General features: G+C 51.8%; 1 protein-coding gene across 3 annotated transcripts in view; it reads left to right on the forward strand.

The window, feature by feature from the left end:
• PTPN5 (protein tyrosine phosphatase non-receptor type 5) overlaps nt 1-22,278 on the forward strand; it is a 54,764-nt gene that overhangs the window by 14,798 nt on the left and 17,688 nt on the right. For 2 of the 3 annotated variants that reach the window (XM_086677824.1, XM_086677826.1), the window contains 2 exons: nt 1,209-1,299; nt 7,217-7,293. In XM_086677824.1, coding sequence (XP_086533950.1) covers nt 1,280-1,299; nt 7,217-7,293 — 97 coding nt within the window. In that variant the 5' untranslated portion in view covers nt 1,209-1,279. Of the gene's footprint in view, nt 1-1,208; nt 1,300-7,216; nt 7,294-22,278 lie in introns of those variants that run through there. The other variant, XM_086677825.1, reaches the window with a different exon arrangement.

Genomic DNA, 22,278 nt, shown 5'->3' on the forward strand with positions numbered 1-22,278 from the left:
TTCATCTAGAAAACACGGGTAATGAAAGTCTGTTCCTCCTAGGGCTGTTTGAAGAATTAAGGTCTGTCTCACCTCCCTAGAAAGAAGAGGAGGGAGATGGAAAACAAGAAGGAAGTGTTTCACAAATGAGCATCTCAGTCAGTGTCCCCGTCCCATGTCACTCTCCATTTTCACTCTCCCCTTGTCAGACAGAGTTTCTCTCCATCTCTTGTATGTGCCCTGATTTCTTTTAACTCCAGGCCTGTTCCCATGCCCTCCTTCTGCCTAGAACAGCCCATGTGCCCCTCTCACATTCCGTAGCCGTTGACCCCAGCTCCTCCTTCACATCCTAAATCCCTTCCAGGGAACCTCTCCTGATATCCCCGCCTCATTAGGGGCCTCACTGGTGCCCCCCCAGCACCCTGCACTTCTCCATCGGACTGGCCACCTATGTCACCATTGCCTTTGCTGACCTGCAGTCCCCCATTATGCCTTGAGCTACGGTTCATGCCATGGCCTGCACAGAGGAGCTGTTTAATAAACACTTGTTGAGCAAGCGAATGTTCTAGTCCCTGAATCTGACTCACACGAAAGATGGAAAACTTCATGTTGCCCGATCCCCTCCACAGGCTGGACCTCTCTAGCATCCACCTTCCCTTCCCTTCTGCCACACCCACACCCCTGTCTCCCACCAACAGAGCAGGATGGAGAAGTCATCATTTATCTGGGCACATCCCAAGCAGAGAACACTCAGACCCTGTGTTTGGGATCCAGAACACTCCAAGTTTGCAGTCTGCTCAGACGTGGGGACAGATGGCTGGACAGTGGACAGCTGGGCAGGGAGGGTAGGCAGCTTGGCAGGATGGAAATAGCAGTGAACTAAGCATTGGGAGCCCAGGGCTCAGAGCCTATCTGTTCCCCAAGTTCTCTGCACACATCAGTCTGAGTTCTTTGGTAACCAGCAACAGAAACTGACTCAGACATTTAGGCAGAAAGGTCTAACACAGAATAACAGGTAACAGACCTCTGGTCTTGGGCCCTCCTGTGGCAACGGATAAGCAGGGCACCAGGAGAAGAGAGTGGCGACTCCCGAGAGGACATTTGGACTTTCTAACTCTCTGAAAACAGCTGTCCACGCTGTGTGACGTGCCGCCAGGCACTTACCCTCTCTCGCCTCAGTCCCCCATCTGGGTGTTCTAAAGCTGGCTTCTCTCCGTTCACATCTCCAGTGTGCTTTTCTGCGGAGGAACTTCCTGCCTTGGCCCCCGATGGCGCCTTTCCCCATCCAGACACCTTGGGAATGAATTATGAGGAAGCCAGGTGAGTGATGTGTGTGGGCTTCCCTGCAGCTCAACCCGTTGAGGAGGACACGCCCTCTCCATGTGCATGCGCTGGGACGTGTGACTCATTTGCATGAATCAGTCAGCCCGATCATTTGTCTTCCATGAAAGTGGCATGTCCTTGGCCCATACGTGCTGAACACGCTGATGAACATCTCGATGGCATTATGGGCCGCTTTCTGATCATGGTCTGGCTGTCTTCTTCAGGCTGGGAAGATCCTAACTAGAGTCTGTCTTCCCAGAGCCCCCAAAGCCACTAACCCTAAGACACTGCCTTCCACTTGACCTCTAATGTGTCCAGCAATAGGCTCAGGCCCTGAACACCTGGGATGCAGAGGTGGCTGAGGGGGTGGGGATGCTCTTAAGTGACTGGAAAGCTGGTGGGGGGAGCAGATGCATAAACAGCTAACTATAGCAACAGAACAAAGTAAGAGGCAGAGAGAAGTAGTGAGCCAGGAGTGTGGGGGGGGGGGCCCGAGATGGGAGAGCTTGATTCCCCCCAGGAGATCAGGGACTGCTCCATGAAAGAAGTCATGTTGAGGATGAGTAAGACCTGGCAGGAGGGGAGAAGGAAACTTCAGGCTGAGGGAGGAGTGGGAACAAAGGCCTAGAAGTCGGAGTATACGGGGAATAGTGAGGTCTGGTGGTATCAGAGCTCTGGGAGGGTCATAGGAACTCCATGTTAACAGTGACAGGTGTCCCGGGGGCCCCGGAGCCCCAGGAGCATGAAGCCCAGGGTAGAGGCACATCTGCCTGCATTGGGTCCGGAGGTTGCTGGGGGCCCAGGAATCAGGCTTTACCATCCTAGCGCCGCCTGGCCCCTCACCCACCCAGGAAGAGGATGCAGCTCTGCCTCCCTCCCCAAACCTGTCAGCTATTTCTCTACACTAGTCCTGGGCAATGCTGGCATTTATTCCATGATACCTCCTATCGGCACCCACCCATCCCCCATCCCACCCCCACCCCCCCAGACAGAGGTGAGGTGCACCTGCCCCATCCCAGACAGGCCTCTGTTAGAATGCTGACTCACCCATCCCGCAGCAGGTACCTGTCCCGTGTCTCCCCCACCAGCCATGAGTTCCAGGAAGATGAGGTGGGCTGGTCCAGGTCCCATCTCCAGCATCCAGCAATGGTGGAATAGCTGTGGGGCACACGTTACCTTCACACACACGCACACACACACACGCACGTAAACAGAGGGCGGTGTTGCCACGCAGGCTGCGAGGGGTCTGACCACCTTATGTTATAGATGAGGCTTCAGGGGCCCAGGGTGAGAGAAGATTCCCCAAAGTCATAAGTGTGTTGGAGGCAGAGTTTAAAGGAGACGTTGGGTTCACAGCAGGCTGTTTGTGATAGCCAGGAGGTGGAAACAACCCTGATGTCGATTGCTTGATGGACGGATAAATAAAAGGTAGTGTATCCACACAGTCTCATGTTATTCAGCCATAAAAAGGAATGAAGTATTGATATGTGCTGCAACCTGGATGAACCTAGAAAACATGCTGAGTAAGAGAAGCCAGACACAAAAGACCACGTATTATATGATTCCATTTATATAAAATACCCAGAACAGGCTAATCTATAGGGACAGGAAGCAGATTAACGGGTGCCAGAGGCTGGGGGTGGGGAGGATGGGCGGGGGGGCTCCCTAATGGGTACGAGGTTTCCTTTTGGGGTGATGAAATTGCTCTGGAACTAGATAGCTGTGGTGGTTGTGCAACATTGTGACTATATTAAGTGCCACTGAATTGTACACTTCCAAATTGGCTAAAAGAGTGAATTTTATCTTATGTGTGTTTTACCATAATTTTAAAAAGGAGTCGATTGGGACTGGATCAGATACCACCGGCCAGGTCGGATGTCCCTTCCTCAACCACATGCTACTGGTCCCCTGTCCTATTATAGACCTCCCCTGCCCAGGCTAGGGGTGGGGGAGTCCATGGCACCTCTCGGGTCAAGGGAAGCCCCATGGTCAAGTGGAAGGCTGCCTCACCAGGAAGGCAGGATTCCTGGTGGTGAGGCCTGCTCCTTAGTCACGTGCCTCTGCCTGGGGCCTAGCCCCCATCACCTACCCATCCCGCTGACCATCTGGCTCCCAGCTAGTGCCCGATGTTTCTCACGTCTCAGACCTCTGTGTCTTACTCTTGCCGTCTGTGCCATGAAAGAAGTTCTTTCCCTCGTGACCCCTCTTCCATGTAGAAACATCCTTTAAAAAGAAAAAAAAAAAAAGTCTTATTTATTTGAGGGAGAGAGAACATGAGGAGGGGAGGGACAGAGAGAGGGAGGCAGAGAATCTGAAACAGGCTCTGTGCTGACAGCAGAGATCCCGATGCAGGGCTGGAACTCGTGAACCGTGAGCTCGTGACCTGAGCCAAAGTCGGACACTCAATCGACTGAGCCACCCAGGTGCCTCTAGAAGCATCCTTTAAGAACCTGCTGCTATCTTCCCCTTGCAGAAGACTGCCCCCCACACAGCCTGCCCCCTCACCGCAGGCCGGGCTCCCCAGGGTATCTAGTGAATAGGTCATCCTCGATTAAAGCAGGTGTGGGTGCGGTCGGTCGTGTTTGTGTGTGTGTCTCCCAGAGATGACTGGGAGCTCCGTTGGGAGGGGCCTGGCTTGTTCGTCACTGTATTCCTAGGACAGCTCTGGTGCCTTGCTCACAGGCCATGCTTGTTGAATGAGGCAGTGGCTTTGGGAAGGTTCTGTCCCCACCCAGTTACTCTCCATCAATGAAGGAAGGACAGGCTGGGTAATCTCTAAGTCCTTTTCTCTCTGGGGCTGTCTGGCTGTAAGGGCAGCGGTGCGGGGCCAGCCCAGCAAGTTGCCGCCTGTTGTCGCAGGAGGCCAGTTTTCTGCTCCTTTTGCCCAGCTCCTAGAAATGGAAGAGGAGAGAGAAGGAGCCTGCAGTAATCTTACTGCAAGCAGCTATTTCTGCTCTTGGCAGGGGTGGGGGGGGGGGGAGAGAGGGCAGTGTCCAGAGACTGGGCTTCTCCATCCTCCCTGAATGGACCATCTCTTCTCTTCAGAAATCTCATTAAAACCCTTCCCCGAACAGCCTAGCCACGCAGGCTCTGGCCGAGGTCGCCCGGAGTCCTTCAGCGACAAGGCCGAGCAGCGGGCTTTTGCTCCATTTTCCTCTACAGATGAGAGGTGCTACTCTTTCTGCTTTTCTGATTATGAAATTAGTCATTTTCTAGGAAGCTTATTTATAGAGTCCGCTGCATACATGCAGCCCTGAGCTATTCTGAACGCGGCTTGGGGCCTGGGAGGCTTAAGGTGTGAAAACAGCTGTGAGTCACACATGGGTCCCCTTCCAGAGGTTTCTAGATACCTTGGTTACCTTTCTGCACCCAGCCGGGAGCCAACCCTCATGCTCCTGGTGCTCTTTACTCTAAAGAGAGAAGAGCCTCAGGATCCCAATCCCCCTGGCCACCAGCTTGATATATTACCCGGACCGAGTCAGACCCGGATTCTGTGCTCCATTTTCCTTCTCTTCTGAATGAGGGGCTTTCTGGATGTGTGATTCTGTGCCTGCTCTGGACAACAGCTGTGGAGGGGGGTTCCAGGTGGCTTCACAAAGACCTGCCCACAAGGCAGCTCAGATAATGGCCGTGTTTGAGGTTCCTGATGGCTTTTTCCAAGAAGGTCAGGGCAACATACACTTACTCAACAAGTGATTATTTACTTATTTATTGAATGCCTATGATGAGCCAGACACTGTGCAAGACTTTGAAGACACAGTGGTGAATAAAACAGAAATGGTGGCCCCTGTCCTCATATAGCTTACAGTCTAACTAATGCTAATCTCATAATGGCATAACTTAAAATGAAATTTCAAACAGTGTCAAGTTCTAGGAGTAAAAAGTACCAGGAAGTAGAGCCGGGGCAGCTCTCTAGGCAGAGAGAAAAGCATGTGCAGAGGCCCTGTGGAGAAAAGAGCCTGTCCAGTGCAGCTTAAGTGCAGAGGACAAAGGGAAAAAGAGGGTATAAAATAAGGCTGGAGGGATAAATAGGGGTCAAATCATGCAAGACCTAGTAAAGCATGTTAAAGGATTTCTGTATTTTTTCTTAGTACAATACATTAATGTATTTTTTAAAAAGAAGCTTAGATGATAAAAGGTTGAGTTTTAAAACAGTTGATTCTAGCTCAGGCCTGCCCCATCCAGTTGTGCGGATTGTAAACTGCACAAACTATGAAGCCATATGTATTGGAACCATATGGAGAATGTTTTAGGGGCCAGCTTGAATGAATGCCAGAGACCAGTTAAAAGACTGCCAAAGTAATCTAGGCAAGAGAAGCTGGCTTGGACCAAGATGTAGGTGGTGGAGAGGAAGAAAAGTGAGAGATTCAGGAGACATGTAAAGGGCCTTGAAGATAGCTGCCTTCTCTCTGCAGGAGGGCCAGGCTCTGAGATTTGAGATTCTCAGAGACCCTGCCGGTCAGAATGAGGAAAAGATAACGCAATGCCAGTTGAGAGCAGAAGAAGTCAGAATGAAAGGGGTCACCTTTAACCCTGTCTGTCTATCCTTAATTGTTTCAGATCTGCAGCTGGGCCTGAAACTGGCCTCAGGACCAGTCCAAGAGTCAGGATTGCAGAAACAGTGGGCAGAGAGGCAGCTGACCTCTTGGACTTCATGGAAGTATTATACCGGCAGTGCTGTATTAAAGTTTCTTTTGGCTGCCAATTTCAGAAATCAGTTCACACTGGCTTAAGCTAAAATGTTGGAATTTATTGGAAGGATCCTGGGGCATCTCATGGTTTTGGCAGACGTGTTGCCCACTCAAGACTCAGGATGGGCAGAGATGGAGCGGCCCCAAGGCCCGCAGCATTAGCGGTTTTTAGGACTTTCTCTCCAGGGCACTGTAGCTGCCATGATTTAGAGCCAGCACCTGCAGACTCCAGCCCCCCCCCCCCCCCCGCCCCCGGAATGCATTTGAAAAACACAGGGGAGAGGATCTGATCGACCCAACCTAGTTGGTGTGTCTAGCCTTGATAAATCAGCTGCTGCCAGGGATCAGAACATGAAGGGCAGACAGCCGCTGGAGCCCATAGTTGATTTCAGGCCGTCCCCAGAGTAGGGGAACCCCTGCGAGCTGCACAGTTGCCCTCAGGGTATGTCTGCTCTACAGACACTTGATGAGGTCTAGCTGATCTCCAGTAACCTTTTCCCAGGTCACGGGTTAAAGGAGAAAAGCTAGGCCCCATGATAGGCTTGGAAAGTGCCCCAGTAGGCTAGAAAGAGGGCTCTCTGATGTCAGAAAGAAATAGAACATTTAGAATATGCAAAAAAATACGTATAGCTACGTTTTCTAGCGATTTCTGGAGAAGAGTTCTGCGGGCCACTGAGGCAGAAGGTCTTTGCAGGCCTCGAGGAGCTGGACGTAGACCGTGTGTTACCCACACCCCCCTTCTTGCTCACGTGTGGTTCAAACCCACAGGAGCTAGGAGGCAGAGCAGCACAACAGTGAGAGCCTAGCCTAGAGTCGTAGACTGTAATCTCATGCCCCACTCCGCCCTAGTGAGCTGTTGTGACCTTAGGCAAGTTACTGAACTTCTCTGAGCCTGTTGGTTGATCCCTCATCCATGCTGGAGATTTAGTGTGATAAATTTTGTAAGTGCCTGGCACATAGCAAGCCCTCCCTCCATGGCAGAGGTGATGGTGATGGTGATGGTTGTAGGGAATGCTACTGCTGATTATTCCACAGGGAAAATGCCTGCAGAATTCTGCTCCTGCCTCTGCAGCTTGTCCCTTCTGTAGGTCGGTCCTTCTGTTCGGGTCCCCCGCTGGGGTAGAGTTACTCAGAGGGACGCAGGGCAAGCCGGAAGCCTTTTTTGTCTTTGTTCAGGGTTTTGCCTTGATCCCTGTTCATCTCCCGTTCTCCATCTGCTGCAGGAGTGAGAGAGAGAAGCACCCTGCTGATGACTCCGAGGGAGGGGCCCTGGACATGTGCTGCAGCGAGAAGCTGCCGGGTGAGTCTTCCTGGCACCCAGGTGCCCCCAGAGTTCCGAATGCAGGGAGAGAGCCCCGGATGACACGGGCTGGAGAAGAGCCCGCTTAGCTGTGAACTTGCTCGAGAGGAGTGACTCAGCTGGTCACAAGGTCTCCGTTTAAATGAGGATTTGTTTTTCTAATCCCTGATGTCTTTCTGACCTGTTGTCATATGAAGCTGCTCTGGGCTCCCGTGGAGGGAAGAGCAGGCACTGAGGGTGTGCCGGGAGGGGTGGGGGGAAGGGTGAAGAGCTGGGGAGGCCAGGGCTGCTGGGGACGTGACCGCCGGCCGGCGGTGTGCGGGGCAGACTTCCGGAGGTAAGGTTAGGAAACACAGACAGGCTGAGTGTGGCATGAGCTGACGGTGGGGCAGGTGATGTGGAGAAACCACCCAGCGGCCCTGTTGACAGAGCTGGCTGCGAGTGTCAGCTTTGTGCCGCCCGAGTCTGGTTGATCGCGCTTGTGGGGAACCTGGGCCGCTGAACCACAGGCCCTTGCAGTCACCGCGGAGACACGACCGAGGCACTCTTGCCTGTGGGGTGGCAGCATGCGGACCAAGTACCCAGGCCATGGAAGGAATAAAGGAAAGGAGAATAGGAGGAGTTTTCAACATAGTGTTTTTTCTTTTTACGGAAGTCTTTTTTTTTCTTACTTACAACAAATATCCGTTGTAGGAATAATAGAAAATCTGACAAGTGATAAAAGTTATCATCATCCCGTAACACAGTACGTTTTCATCTTTTTTCCACACCAAACCTGTAGCTTGTCAGAAACCTCATGATCGGTGAGGAACCTTAGAGTGGAGTCTTCAGTGATACTCTTTAGGATGGACATTGAGAACAAGGAGGTATGACTCTGAAGCGATGATTCTTTACAATAGGTAGTTATTTTACTCACACCTTGAGCCAGTGGCCCAGCTTCTGGGGAAGCTTTCTCAGGCCTCCAGGTAAGGATTGAGCCCTTTGGTGCAGTTCATGCTGTGTCCAGGAGGGGGTGCCATTGCTCAAAACACTTTGGAAGGCCTGTTGAGATGGTCTAGGATGGGTGTCATCTTACAGGTGCCCTTTTGGGGACCCGAAACAGCTAGCTTGAAGAACAGAATTCTCCAGAGGGATATGAGAGCTGTCTGTGATTATATGAAAGGTTGTCTTTGTGGAGGGGGCAGCAGATTCGTACTGCGTGTCTTAAGCGGCTGGCATAAACCAGATACGGAGAAATTAAAGAGAGGCCTGCTGGCCCACGGGATGCAGAACTTTCTTCCTGACTCTGAAAGTGGTCCGGTCGTAGAGCTGGATAATTCAAGAGGAGGAAAATGAGTGTTCCATCACTGGAGGCATTCAAGTATTGTCTGGATAGACAGTGGAGAGGAAATTTCCACAATGGGTGGGAGGTCGAGATGACATCAAAAGTCCCTTTCAACTATTAAGCGTTCTGTGATTCAGATATGAGTCATAGAATTCAGAGATGATTGTACGACCGGGGATGGCCCGCTGGCTAGAAACAATCCACGGAAAATAGGACATGATGTATAGGAGTCCAGAAAGGAGCACAGTGTGAAGTGAAGGGCAGCGGCTTTGGCATTTGAGTCTGGCTTTAGGCTGTTTATGGACAAGTCCCTTACCCTTTGCTGGGCCTCTAGTCCTCATTTGCAAATGGAAACAACAGCGATACAAGTGTTTATCCTCACAGCGGTATATTTATCCTTACAGGGATTAAATAAATATAATCACACATTCATTCCACAAATGCTTTTTGAGCACCTACTGTGTGTCAGGTATTATCCTAGGTGCTAGGAATACAGTGGTGAATAAAACAGACTTGTCCTTGCCTGGCTGTGAGCCGCTTCTGGAAAATGGGGTGGAACCACAGGAGAGAGACTACAGTAATAAGAATAATAGGGTAAATTCCAATCCTCCCCAAAAGCCAGCAGCCGACTCAGAATGGAAGAGGAGTATTGGTCATCTCCTTTGGAGCCGGCACATTGCCTTCCTTATGATAGGCACTGTTCTAAATACTCTCATATGCACATCGCACGTGATCCTGTCCACTGCCCTAAGTAGTTCACATCATTTCCTGTCCCAACTTAGAGATGAGAGGACCAAGGCCCAGGGAAGTGAGAGTCTGTCCAAGGTCACATAGCTAGTGTTTGGTAGAGTGAGGGTTCACTTCATGCAGTCTCTTTCCAGAGCCCATGCCCCTGGCCACTTCCCCCATTCTGCCGCCATTGTCACTGTGGACACCCATCATTTTCTGGCACCCTGTGAACTGAAGCAGGAAGAGCAGGAAGGTGTGTCGGTCCCCAGGGAGGAGCCTGCAAGAGGTGGGCAGTGTCACTGTGCCTGCCTTATCTGCATTCTTCTGGAAAGCACTTCCTTCCAAGGGCTAGGCAAGTCATAGGCCCCTCTAGACTCTCATGATGCCATTGTGATTGGATTTTGCAATGATGTTTTGCAATGATGTTCTACCCTGCTTCCTCCATGAGACCATGAGTTCTTTGAAAGCAAATGCCTATCTGTTTCATCCTCCATGACCAGCCTTCATTCACTCATTTCTTCATTCATTGAATGACTGTTCGTTGAGCACCTGCCTGCACAGGGCACTCCTGTAAGCAGTAAAGATTCAACAGTGAACCAGACAGAAAATCTCCACACTCACAGGGCAGTGTTGTGTGCTGAGTAAGAGCAGGGACTCTGGACCTAGGCTTGATTCCACCACTTGCCCCTGGGATGATCATGGGCAAGCTATTTAACCTTTCTGTGCCTTGATTTTACAAAATTTAATCAAGAATACTGGGGTACCTGGGTGGCTCAGTCGGTTGAGCGACTGACTTTGGGGCTCAGGTCATGATCTCACAATTCACAGGTTCAAGCCCCGCATTGGGCTCTGTGCTGACAGCTCAGAGCCTGGAGCCTGTGTCTCCCTCTCTCTCGGCCCCTCCCCCACTCGCACTCTTATTCTCTCAAAAATAAACATTAAGAAAAATAAAATTAAAAAAAAGAATACTATTTACTACCATGCAGAGTTGTTGTAAGATCACATGAGTTAATGAAAAGCTCAGAACAGTACCTGGCACATAGCAAGTGAGCTATAGGCATCGCTATTTAGAGAAAGATAGACACTGAGTAACATAAATAAAATATTTAGCATGGCAGATAGTGGTAAGTGCTGTGGAGAAAATTAAAGCCAAGAAGGAGGCATGAGAAAGGACCTGGGGGGTGGTTTGGCATTGTAAGTAGGATGGTCCCAGAACCTGGTAAGAAGCAGACTTCCATAAATGCTCATCAGTCAGAACCACTGACCTGAGCAGCAACCTGGACATAAAAGGAGGGGGGCGGTTATAAAGGCTGAGAGAATCGGGGTGCAAGGCCTTCAGGGAATGAGCTCACGGGCATTGCAAGCAATTGCATAATGATGGGGTAAAAATACAGCCCTCCAGTAATCTGTTCCCCTCCCAGCTGGCTTCCTGCAGGGCGAGACGAGGTGGAGTGAGGGCTAGCCGTGCCTGCGTGGTGACTCACGTGTTCCCACACGCGCCGCCAGCAAGGGGCGGCATGGCCAACACGCCCGGCCACGGTCACCCGGACCTGAATCAGCACCAAGCAGGTCGCGGAGTCCTCCCAGATGGAGATTTCTGGGTGGAAACATCCTCAGGCATCGCCAGCACCCCCCGGCAGCCCGCAGCTGCCTCGGGACAGGCTCGCTCACCCACACCCCCCGGGGCACTGCCCGCCTGTGCTCACACGCTTGTCTTAGTGCTCACTTGTCCCAGCCCCGTGCTCGTGTGTGCACGTGCACATACCCACACGCAGCTCCCCGGGCACACGCCCCACCTCTCTCTGCCTCATGCAGCCCCACGGGCGCACACCCACTTGAAGCTCCCGCACCTGCGAGCCTCCTTCCTCTTGCGCACTTGGGATCTCTTGGCTCCATGGGGCCATCATCCAGACTGATCTGCCTGCTCCGTCATTCCCGCTTTAGGTCTCTTTCTCTTCCGCAGCCATGCCCCTTCTCATGTACACTTATAGACGAGCGGGCACACTCCTTCCCTACCATTCTCTACCCTTTGCCCAGGCCCTCAGCCGTGCACAGTCCCAGGCGCTGGTGTCCCCTCTCTGCTCCTCTGTGCGTGTGTGCACACACACACACGCGCGCGCTTTTTTCTTCTCCCTCACGCACACAGTCTTGCACACATGGTCACTCTCCTTTTCTTTTCTCTCACTCCCCTTTCCTTGCTCATTTACTTGCTCACATTTACCCAAACACATTTATACATTCAAACTCACACTATCCCAACCCCCCCCAACCATGTGTAGGTGTTCATATTTGCAAGAAACCAGCCAGCCCCGCTGATGCTGGGGCCTCCGCTCCTTCCCCAGCCGGCACCACTGCAGTCCCAGCCTGTCACCAGCAGCTTCCTTTGGGGTACGGGCTGGAGGAAGGAGGTGGATAAGGCCACCGTAGGTGCTAGTGATGGCATGACATCACCAGGTGTTGCTCGCACTGTCTCCAGGGGGCGGGCCCAGGGCTGGCCTGCTCCTGACATTTGTAGGGACCAAGGCCACACTGCAGAAGAGGCCCCTGGTGGCACACCACCCTCTGCTGAGTCCTGCTCTGCAAGGGCCCTTGTGTGGCATGTGGGCACATCAGTCTGTGGGTCCAAACATGGTCCACATGCCACCCCGATGCAGCCCTTCGGCCACCCCTCAAACCTAAAGGTACCCAAGCAGGAGGCCACGTCCAGCCGCAGGAGGGTCTACTGCACCTGTGCAGGCTTCAGGATGTTTGGTTAGAGAGTTCTAGTAGCCAGAGCATGGCCTGGAAGGGAAAGCGTGGGCACACCCACTGGGCCCTGTGGACTCCTTGCCCCATGGGGACTGGCATGGCCAGAGGGGAAGGGCCTCAGCCTGGGTCTGAGGACAGCTCTGCTTTTAGAAATAAGGTGCTCCCACAGCATCCCACAGCCGACAGCTGGCTGGAGCCATGACAGTCACCGCCACCCTGGGATTTAAGTGTGCCATGATTAACCGATTCTGTGCAAGGTTGTGAGTAGACCCTGAAGGCCTGAGTAGGCCGTTGCCCAGCTGGCCTCTTGGTGACTCTTGTACTGACTCCCACCTGAGTTCTAGTGCCTTAAAGGCTACCTTCTGCCCAGCCCTAGGTTCTAAATCATCGCGGGTATCAAGCTGACCCTCTTTGGAAGGGGACAATGTCTAGGTGTCAGCTAGAGGTCCACTGCCCATCCTGGGTGGCTTTTTATACAGTAAAGGGGATATCACTATTGAGGAAATCTTCATTACCCTAACCTGCAGTGACTGCCCCTGGCCATCACAGAGGGTCACATTATAGTTTTCACAGCTGTCCCATCATGACACAGACAAGGCCTTGGGCCAGAAACCAGGAAGAAGGGCCAATTGAAAAACCCTTTTATCGGGGCACCTTGGTGGCTCAGTCAATTAAGCATCCAACTTCAGCTCAGGTCATGATCTCATGGTTGGTGGGTTCGAGCCCCGCGTCAGGCTCTGTGCTGACGGCTCAGATCCTGGAGCCTGCTGCAGATTCTGTGTGCCTCCCTCTCACTCTGCCCTCCCCCACTCGCTCTGTCACTCTCTCAAAAATAAATACACATTTAAAAAAAATTTTTTTTTTTTTAAAGAAAAGCCCTTTTATCAATTTGACAAACTTTTATTGAGCATCCACTCCATACCCAAGGCTGTGCCAGGCCTTGGTGACCCAGTGAAGAGTGAGACAGACCCTGGTTCCTGCTTTCAAGGAGGAGGGCACCATGGAAGGGTGTACCAATAATGTAACCTTATCTTGGGGGGTCACGGAAGTCTTCCCAGAAGAAATGGCCTTTAAATTGTCACCTGAGGGGTGAGCAGGGGCCTGGTCCTGGTTCGTGTCTTTTGGGACCAGCTATCAAAGCATTTTAAGGAACAGATTAACCTCATAATGTCTCCCATCTCCTCACCCTTTTTCTCAGCAAAACCCCTCCGACTGGTACCTAGTATTGGTTCACACTGGTCTAGTAGGAAGTGCAGGAGCCCAGATAAACAAACATAGAGAAGACAGGCCTGGGGGGATATAGTTGTACTGCTGAGGGGTCTTGTGCCTGTCGACAGCAGCCTGGGTTCTGTTGGCTTTTATTTCTTTGTATAATTGGGGTTCTGTTTTCATCCAAAGTTTTTAATGCATTTGGGATTGTTTACCGGCTAGCGGTACAGTGAATCGTCTTTGTCTTGAGTCTTCAGAATGGAAACTAGAGAAGAAAAAAAAAAAAAACAAAACAAAAAACCCAGCATTTGGATGTGCTAAGAACCCTAATTGGAGAGCATTGTGTAATGATACCATTGTATTGGGAAAAGAAGTACCAACCCAGGTACTACTGATTAGTGATGGTATAGGGTAACTCTTCTCAGATACCAGGGCAGATATGGAGGGACGAACCCATGTAGCTGCGTCTTGGGATGCTGTGGGGAGGCAGACCAATCTGGGTTCGAATCTCAGCTCTGCCACTGACCAGCAGCGTCACCTCGGGTAAATTATCTGACTGCTTCGGGTTCCATATCCTTTACTCTAAAAGGAGATAGTACTGTGATGAGATCTTTACAGAGATCTTATGAGGGTTAAATAAGCTGATGCATGCTGAGTGCCCTGTAGATGCTAGCTTATAATGGTGGTGAGGATTGTTCCGGGATATGGAGTGTGAACAGAAAACCCTCCGCATATTCCCAAGGGCCCGGGCATCAAGCCCCCCGCCAGTCCTTCAGCCCTGGAATGGACAGTATAGCTTTGTGGGTCTTTCTTGACTCCCCGCCGCAGGCCTGAACCAGCACAGACACATGGGGCAGCGTTGTCTACTTGCAGAGTCAGGTGGGGAAAGGGGCCAGGGTTGCAGGGAGGGACAATCATCCATTTTCCTCCATCAGTATAGAAATGGTTCTGATATTCTTAGAGAGTTACCTGGATGTGTCATGTGACTGGAGTTTTCACAATGGGAAGAAAGGCTATCTGCCTCCACACAGGATATTGCTAAAGACCTTTCAAACAAATGGACATCTGTGGCATCCCTAAGATATGCAGTGACAGATGCTGGCCTCTTTCTCCTGGGCCTGGCCCAGGGACTCATCACTCCAGCTCCCGGGAAGTTCTTTATACCTTAAAAAAAAAAAAAAAATCTCGTCTTTTCATTTGAGCCCATTTCTTCTTTTCAAGTCCCAGCCTCTTGTTTTGCTTAATCTATTGCTATAGATTAATATATAGCTGTTTGCTATAATCTATTGCTATTTGCTTAATCTATAACAAATGGTCTCAAAGCTTTGTGGCTTAAAACCACAACCTCTTATTTGCTCATGATTCAGGGGGTCTTGGAGGTCCCAGCTGGGTGATTCTTCTGCTCATGTGTCTTCAACTGAGGTCACTCCCTCAGCTGTATTCACCTGGTGCTGGGCTGGGATAGAAGGGCCAAGAAAGCTTTTCTTACATGTCTGGCATCTCAGCGTGAATACCAGGAGGTAAGGATCGTTAGGGCACCTTGGAGGCTGTCTGCCATACTGCTTAAAAGTTGAACCCTTGAAATCCAAAGAGGCATATTCTAAGGATACGCCTCTATACAGAATGACTTATGAGGGAAAAAATCCACCCACAAAGAAAGAAAAAATACCAGAAAATATGTCAGAAGGAAACCAGTGCCTGTCTCGGCGTGGTAGGATTATGAGTGACTTGAGTTTCCTTTATGTTCTTATTAGGGTTCCCCCCCCCCATGTATTCCAAAATCATTTAAAAAATGATTAGCCACCCAAGAATATTAATTAATCCTTGCCAGGCAAGAGTGGTAGTTGGGGGTAGCGGAGGTTGTCTGGGGTGAGTCACCACCTCCCTCTAGGTTGGGTCGCTCAGCCTGGCGGGACCAGAATCTCAGGCTGACCCAACCCCAAGGGTCTTAATGGGGGCCAGTTAATCCTCTGGGGGCATCTGTGGAGACAGCCACTAGGCCCCGAAATCCCCCCTCCCTGGAGAAATCCAACAAAATGATTCAGATAATATGTTGGTGAATGAGCTCAGAGAGAAAGAGGCTCAGGGGTCTCCTTGGCAGTTGGCTTTGCTTCAGCCAAGTCCGTGAGCCCTGCCCCCTAAAGAGGGCATCGATTCCCAGGCAGCCAGAACCTGCCATGGGGCCAGAAGAGCAGTGTCCCTCTCTTCAGCCCTCCCAGGTCCAGGACCCAGACAAGATGACAGGCCTTCCTTCCTTCGGCCATTGTTCTTTCCCCGTTGGGCCTTGATCCAACTCACAACTCGGTGGTGGTTTTGTTTCATGTTTCCTTGGGGGAGGCAGGCAATGATCGCTTTAGGTATTAGCGTGTTGTCAGTCATACTCGTGGGTGCGCAGCCCCGTTATCCTCAGTGGTCTACAGGAGGCTCCTGTCTGGTTTTCTCCACTTATTCATTCTCTTTTTTTCTCCCACTGCATACTCCTCCCCGTAGTTAATGTGTTCAGCGTATGTTTTCCGCGTGTCTCTCTGTGTGCTCTTGCAGAATGGGCGGTGATATTTTGTGTGCGTGTGTTTTTAATCTGTATTCACTGGGTTGTGTTAGATCTCGTTCTGTCCACTCTGACCGCGCTGTTCCCAAGATCCATCGTGTGGTGCTGCATGTACTCTGACTCTTTGCCTCTAAGGACTGCACAGTACTCCCCAGCGTGTCCCCGGACACGGCCTGCCAGCTCCTCCAAGCGAAGGACATGGAGATCCCCCCACTTCTCCCACCCCTACCGCTGAGAGTGTGAGCGTACATGCTCCCTTAGGGACTGGGTGAGAATTTCTTGGAGCAGAACCACTGGTTTCCAGAACTGGCTTCCCAGGCCAGTTCCAGCAGAGGATCTGGAAGAAGCTAGAGAGGGAGAGCTAGGAATAAGGGGGTATGAGTGGAGGCTGGGGAGGTAAGCAGGGGCCAGCGCATGCTGGGCCTTTATTGTTGACCATGATAGAGTTTGGTCTTTATCCTAAGAACAAGGGGAAACCATTGAATTAAATTAAAGCAGGGACTCAGATTTGTTTTTTAAAAATGGGTGTGTGCCTTTAGCACTGGAAGGGCCCTTAAAGGCCCCTGGTCACACTCTTTGAATTTATAGAAGGCCTCAGAGGCCCTGGAGGCAGTGAGAAGCCCTGGGCCACATAGCTCGCTAGAGGCAGAGGTAGGACTGCCGTCGCGGCCTCTCGACACTTTACCAACATTGTGAGGCTCCCCGGTTGCAGGGGGCCACCCCAGGATGGCAGCCTCTAGAGGCTTGGGATTTGTGGACGCTGCTATCCTGAGAGTCTCCCTTCCTGCCACCTGGACTTTCCTGTACTTGCCAAAGAACCCCAAGCCAGGGCTCAGGCCTCTGCGGCCATAGGGCCTTAGGCCTCCGCCCTTCAGATAACCCACTGCCAGTGCCTGTGAAACTTCCCATGCTGGCTTCGCCAGCGAGCACAGAATTAGAGGGTTAGAGACACACGCGTCAATCCTCGTTCTGCCTCTGACTCTCTGAACCTCAGTTTCCTCAGCTGTGAAATGGGCGGTAGACTGACTCTCAAGTCTGTCCCTTCCTTGCCGTGCGTTTGTGTTTAAGCCTCAGGCACTTAGGACCTCTGGCACCCCGTCACCCCAGGGCCTCTCTGTCAGTTCTTTCAGTTCTCAGCGTGGGCAGCGGGGGGTGGCCCGCACCCACAGAGTTTCGTTGACCCTTTTCACCCTTGTACTTCTGGGCCCCCGCTCCAGAGAGGCACCAAGAACTGAGGCTTTGTTTGTAGCAACAAAGCTGTTTGCAATTTCACATAGAACCATTTCATTATATCCCATCGAAAGATTACTTGAGTTGTGTTTTGTTTTGAAAGCTTGTTAGCATTCTGGATTTAATGCACTGGCAGAGACAAAGATGCCCCCCTCCCTTCTGCCACCCTCAGTCCATGCCCACTCTCTCCACCAACCCCAGTTGCAGGCCTACAGCCTCACAGCTCCTGCCCTGGAGGGAGCAAGGCATCTATTGTCCTCCTGGGGGGCCCAGCAGGCAGAGATGAAAAGGAAGTCCTTACTGCTGCCCTTCCCTCCCTCTCCCTTCCCTTTCCCCTCTTCCTCCTCCTCCTCTCTAAATATTGCTACTGTTCATTCACCATGTGCCGGGCACCAGACTAAGCACTTGGCGTGTTTTACCTTATGGTATCCTCAAACTCCAACAGGCAAGTCTTACTATACCTGTTGTCCAGAGGAGAGATTAAGTCACTTACCGGAGGCCACAGAGGTAGCAAATGGCAAAGCCAGGCATCAAACCTAAGTTGGTGTGGCTCCAAAGCTTTTGCCACAAGCCGCTAGAAAAGCTGCCTCCCCAGAAACAAAGCCACTTTTGGGGGATGGGAGGAACTACAAGGTCAGGTCCTGGAGATATTTTTTGTTACTTAAATCTGCCTACTGAGAGCATCCGCTCATGGGTCCTATTCTCGCCTCTTAACACGCGCACTCCCCTAGCACAGTCTCTCAGGTGTCCGCAGACAGTCCTCAGCACCCCTGCCCACCCCCACCCCCGCCTCCCCTGCTCCAAACTGAACATCGAGGGAGACCTGAGTTCCCAGACCCCTGCCCCTCATCTACATCCCGATCCTGCTTTTCTCTGCCCACCCCGCCCTTAGAGCCCCTCCCACTCCCGACCCTGCCCCCATGCTGGGGTGTGATGGTGCTAATCTCCCCTCCATCCTGGGGTGGTCCCTGTCCCCTTCTGTCCTAGAATGGGCTGGAGCTCTTTCCCAGGCTGACTTCCCCTGACAGGCAGGAGGAAGAAACAGTGGAGGCCCAGGCAGAGGGCGGGCAACATGGGGTCTGGTCAGGAAGACAGATGTTGAAACACAGCCACCTGGGTCTGAGGCCTGGCTCTGCTCTTCACCAGCTGCGATGGCCTTGGGCAAGTCACTTGGCCTCCTGAATTCCTGGTGTCCTGTCTGTGAAAGAGGACAGTCCTCTCACCTATCTCATAGGCTGGTCATAAGGCCTGAACGGGTTGGTATTTGTAAAGCAGTCAGGGGGTGCTAGACGCTGTGCTTTGCTAGGCTGGTTAAGAGGAAGGACAAAATCGGGGTGCTTGGGTGGCTCAGTCGGTTAAGCATCCTACTTCAGCTCAGATCACGATCTCGTGCTCTGTGAGTTCAAGCCCCGCGTCGGGCTCTGGGCTGATGGTTCAGAGCCTGGAGCCTGCTTCTGATTCTGTGTCTCCCTCTCTCTCTGACCCTTCCCCGTTCATGCTCTGTCTCTCTCTGTCTCAAAAATAAATAAACATTAAAAAAAAAAAAAAAAAGAGGAAGGACAAAATTGAATTCTGTGGCTTGGAGGAAGCAGAGCTTGTATAGCCCAAACCTCACACCCACAGGCTTGCACTTTGTATTGATCTGAGAACCAGGGTCCCTAGCTTGAAGCAAGTCACTAAGGAAAGTTCTGGAGAATTCGGCATCAGACAGGAAGGAGAATAGTATAGCTGTCCACCCCCTCCTTTGTGGTACAAATTTCTCACCTTGCTTGAGGTGAGTTCTCAGAACATCAGCTTTAAAACCAGTCCCATACATAGGGTAGTTTGATTATCAAACTCTAGGGGGCCTAAGGTGCAGGTACCCTCTTGCTGCATTGGCCTGTGCGCTGAAGGTCAAGGTGGATGGTTTCTTTTCAGCAAATTTTCCAGAGCACCTAATGCGTCTTAATGCATTCACTGTCTCATTCTCAAGTTTCTCTCTCTCTCTCTCTCTCTCTCTCTCTCTCTCTCTCTCTCCCCCCGCAAGGCCTCAGGGTAGCTACTTTTTTTTTTTTTACATGACTGCTGTAGGTTTCCAGAGCAAGCGTCCAGAGAGAAGCAGCAGAAGCTGCGAGAACTTTTCTAACCTAGCCTCAATGGCCACTCATCACCTTCTGCCACATTCCCACCTTCAAGGCACTCATCTAATTCAGGGGGAAGGGACATAGACTCCACTCCCATCGATGGGAAGAATGTTGAGGAACTCACAGACATATTTGAAAACCACCACAGGAATCAAGTTACACGGAGGTTAAATGGCCTGCCTAAGTCACGTAGCTGATAAATGGTGAGCACCCATGTCCTATTCCAGAATCTTCTTAGGCCAAAATTGGTTTCCTTTTCCCAAGCCATCCTGCTTGCACTGCTGGGGAATGCAGCAGTGAACAAGACTTGGCCTTACCCTCAGCCAGCTTCCCATCTGGAGTACTTAACTCACTGCCAGCCCCAGTGCTTGTCATCTCACTACCTCCTTCTAAGGGTATGTCTGCCTTCTTGCTCGCTGATCAGCAGGACTCGTGCGGTAGACGTGTTATAGGGAGCCAGTGCAGACTTCCAGGACCCCACACCCACCATCAGTCTGCCTTTGCCCAGACAGGCTAGAATTTTTTTTTTCTTTTTTGCCAGGGCTCTTCTCACGCCCAGGAGTCCTGCTGGTCAGTGTTAGGATTGAGACATAAAACAGCCTCAAGAGCCTAGGACAGGTGCTTGGTGAATGTCAAATGAAAATGTTGTTTTGGGGAATCTTCTCACCCTCCACCACATCCCCTCTGACTCCTAGTTTGCCTTTCACACCCACCCCCCCCCCAAAAGACAGAAAACGGAGACCACCACTCTAGCCTCTCCCAGGGGGGACAGAGTCCATGGCAGTGCCCATGCCTTTTGAGGCCAGGTTGTCCCTCTCCCAGCCCAGGACGTCGCTGAGGAGTGTGATAGTTGTGGTGGCAGAAATAGCTGATTGGGCCTCTTCCTTCTAGACTCTTCCACCCCTTCTCTGTTCCCCTGGCAGCACCTACCTCCCTTGTTTCTACATTCAGGGCTTCCCCAAACAAAACCTCAGAATAGGCCTGAGTGGCCTGCCATGCCTCATCCTCTCGTGGTTTCCAGATCTTTCTGGGAAATAGCAGAAAGATCATGGGTCGCGGAGGTCCACAGACCTGGGTTCAAACCCCAGTTCTGCCACTTCCTGGCCCTGAGTGAGCCACTCCCCTTCTCCGTCCTGAGCTTCCTTGTCTGAAACTAGCAGACGAGACCAGATGCCCCTTGGGGGCTGTCAGGCTCTGACTGTCAGCAATTCCAAGAGCCTGCTCGAGACTGAGCGTGATGTTCTGTTGGTCAGGGCCCCCTGTGAGTATGTGGGCATGGCTGAGAAGTCACTCGTGGCCATGTTTGGGGAAGGAAGGAAAGCTGAATGGGACAGAACCTCCTTCGTCATGTAAACAGGAACAGGCTGAGCCAGCCTCCTGTTCCAGTTCCGGTGGGCTGGCAGCCGGAGTGCTCGAAGGATGAGTCACTGACAGCAGCAGCCTTGGGTTCTGGAGCTCAGGCGGCGCCAGCCCCAGGGCACATGGTAGCTGCAGAGTTGAATGGTGGGATTCAGGTGCTAGGTGACAGGAGAGCGATCAGAGGGCTTCCATAAGCCCGGGGTAAAATCCGAAGGCTGTTTGCTTGCAAGCCTTACCCAGGGGCCCCAGAGCTTTGGCCAGGGATACTGAGCCCCTGCCTTCCCGTGCTTCTTCCCTCCATACCGTGTGGCCATTGAGGATCCGTCAGGGGGGCTTGGGCACAAATGCTGCACCCCACCCCCTCCCCCATGCAGCTGGTTAGGGTTCAGGATTTTCCCCAGATGCAGGGACTCCCTCCCAGGCTCTCACCGCCTCTCTCTCCTTTGCTGCAGTGACCCTTCCTGATAAGCAGCGTGGCAAAACGGAAGGCTCGGTCTGTGTCAGGAGGCCCTGGGTTGGAATCTCAGGTCTTCACTGACTTGGGCGAGCCATTTGACCTCTGTAAGCCTCGATTTCCATGCCTGGAAAATCCCCTTCACCCTGCGCAAGAGGCAAGCCCGTGAGGAGCCCGATGTTAAATCACTGTCAGCAAGCTGCCTCTGAGTCAGGGTTTCATGCGTGGCAGAGCAGCTACCTCGCTGTGAACTATTGAAAAGCCAGCCCTTGACACAAGCGGCCGCCTCTCACCGACAAAACGGGGCCGATGTTGAGAATGTCTACCTCACGGGGCTGCCGAGGGAAGCAAGCCTGCCTGGTGAGGTGATGGTGTCGCGCCCAGAGCAGGATAGTGACTGGAAGGTGGGCAGGGCAAGAACAAGAGTGACCTCATCTCTAGGAGAGGGACCAGGAGCCGAAAAGACAAATGGGGCCAGGACCACGGTGGTCCTTGTTGGCCGGCGACTGCTTTTCGTTCACTGTTGTGTCCCCCGGAGCCCGGCCCGGGGTTTGGCAAAGTATACAGTTGGTGCTCAATAGGTGTGTGTGTTGGACTCATGGCTGAATGAACAGAGACTAAAAGAGAGATGAGTTCCCAGACCTGTTCTCCACCAAATTTTCCACTACTTTCTATCACAGACCTCTACTCCAACCCCGAGATCAGAGGTTCTTTACGTGACGTCTGTGGATCCTCTCCAAAATTATATGCAGAGTATTCTGTGTGTTTGGAAATGTACCTTCCTGGGGCGCCTGGGTGGCTCAGTTAAGCATCCACTCTTGATTTCAGCTCAGGTCACTTCATGGGATCGAGCCCCACTCGAGTCTAAGCCTGCTTGCAATTCTCTCTCTATGCGCCTCCCCCACTCTCGTTCTCTCTCTCTCTCTCTCTCTCTCTCTCTCTCTCTGTCTCAAAATAAACTTAAAAAACTGTATCTTCCTGAATTAAACATCCGCTTTCTGCCCAGAAAAACTTCTCAGTAAACTCTGCTCTGAAAGGTGAACGTCTCCCAGGTGCTGAGTGAATACCCATCAGTTGGATTCATCTGGCCCCCAGGACTTCCAGGTGCTCTCTGGATTTCAAAACAAAACAAAATAAAAACCAGCCTCACTTTTTCTCTTTGAGATGTGGATAGAGGGCCCAACCAGCCTGCAATTTTTTTTTAATGCTCCCCCCCTCCCCCCTCCAAGGTGCAAGGCAGTTAACCTGCCATCTTTTGTAT

This window comes from Puma concolor, chromosome D1 (genome assembly GCF_028749965.1).
Source record: "Puma concolor isolate L17-30 chromosome D1, mPumCon1.1.hap2, whole genome shotgun sequence".
Taxonomy (NCBI): domain Eukaryota; kingdom Metazoa; phylum Chordata; class Mammalia; order Carnivora; family Felidae; genus Puma; species Puma concolor.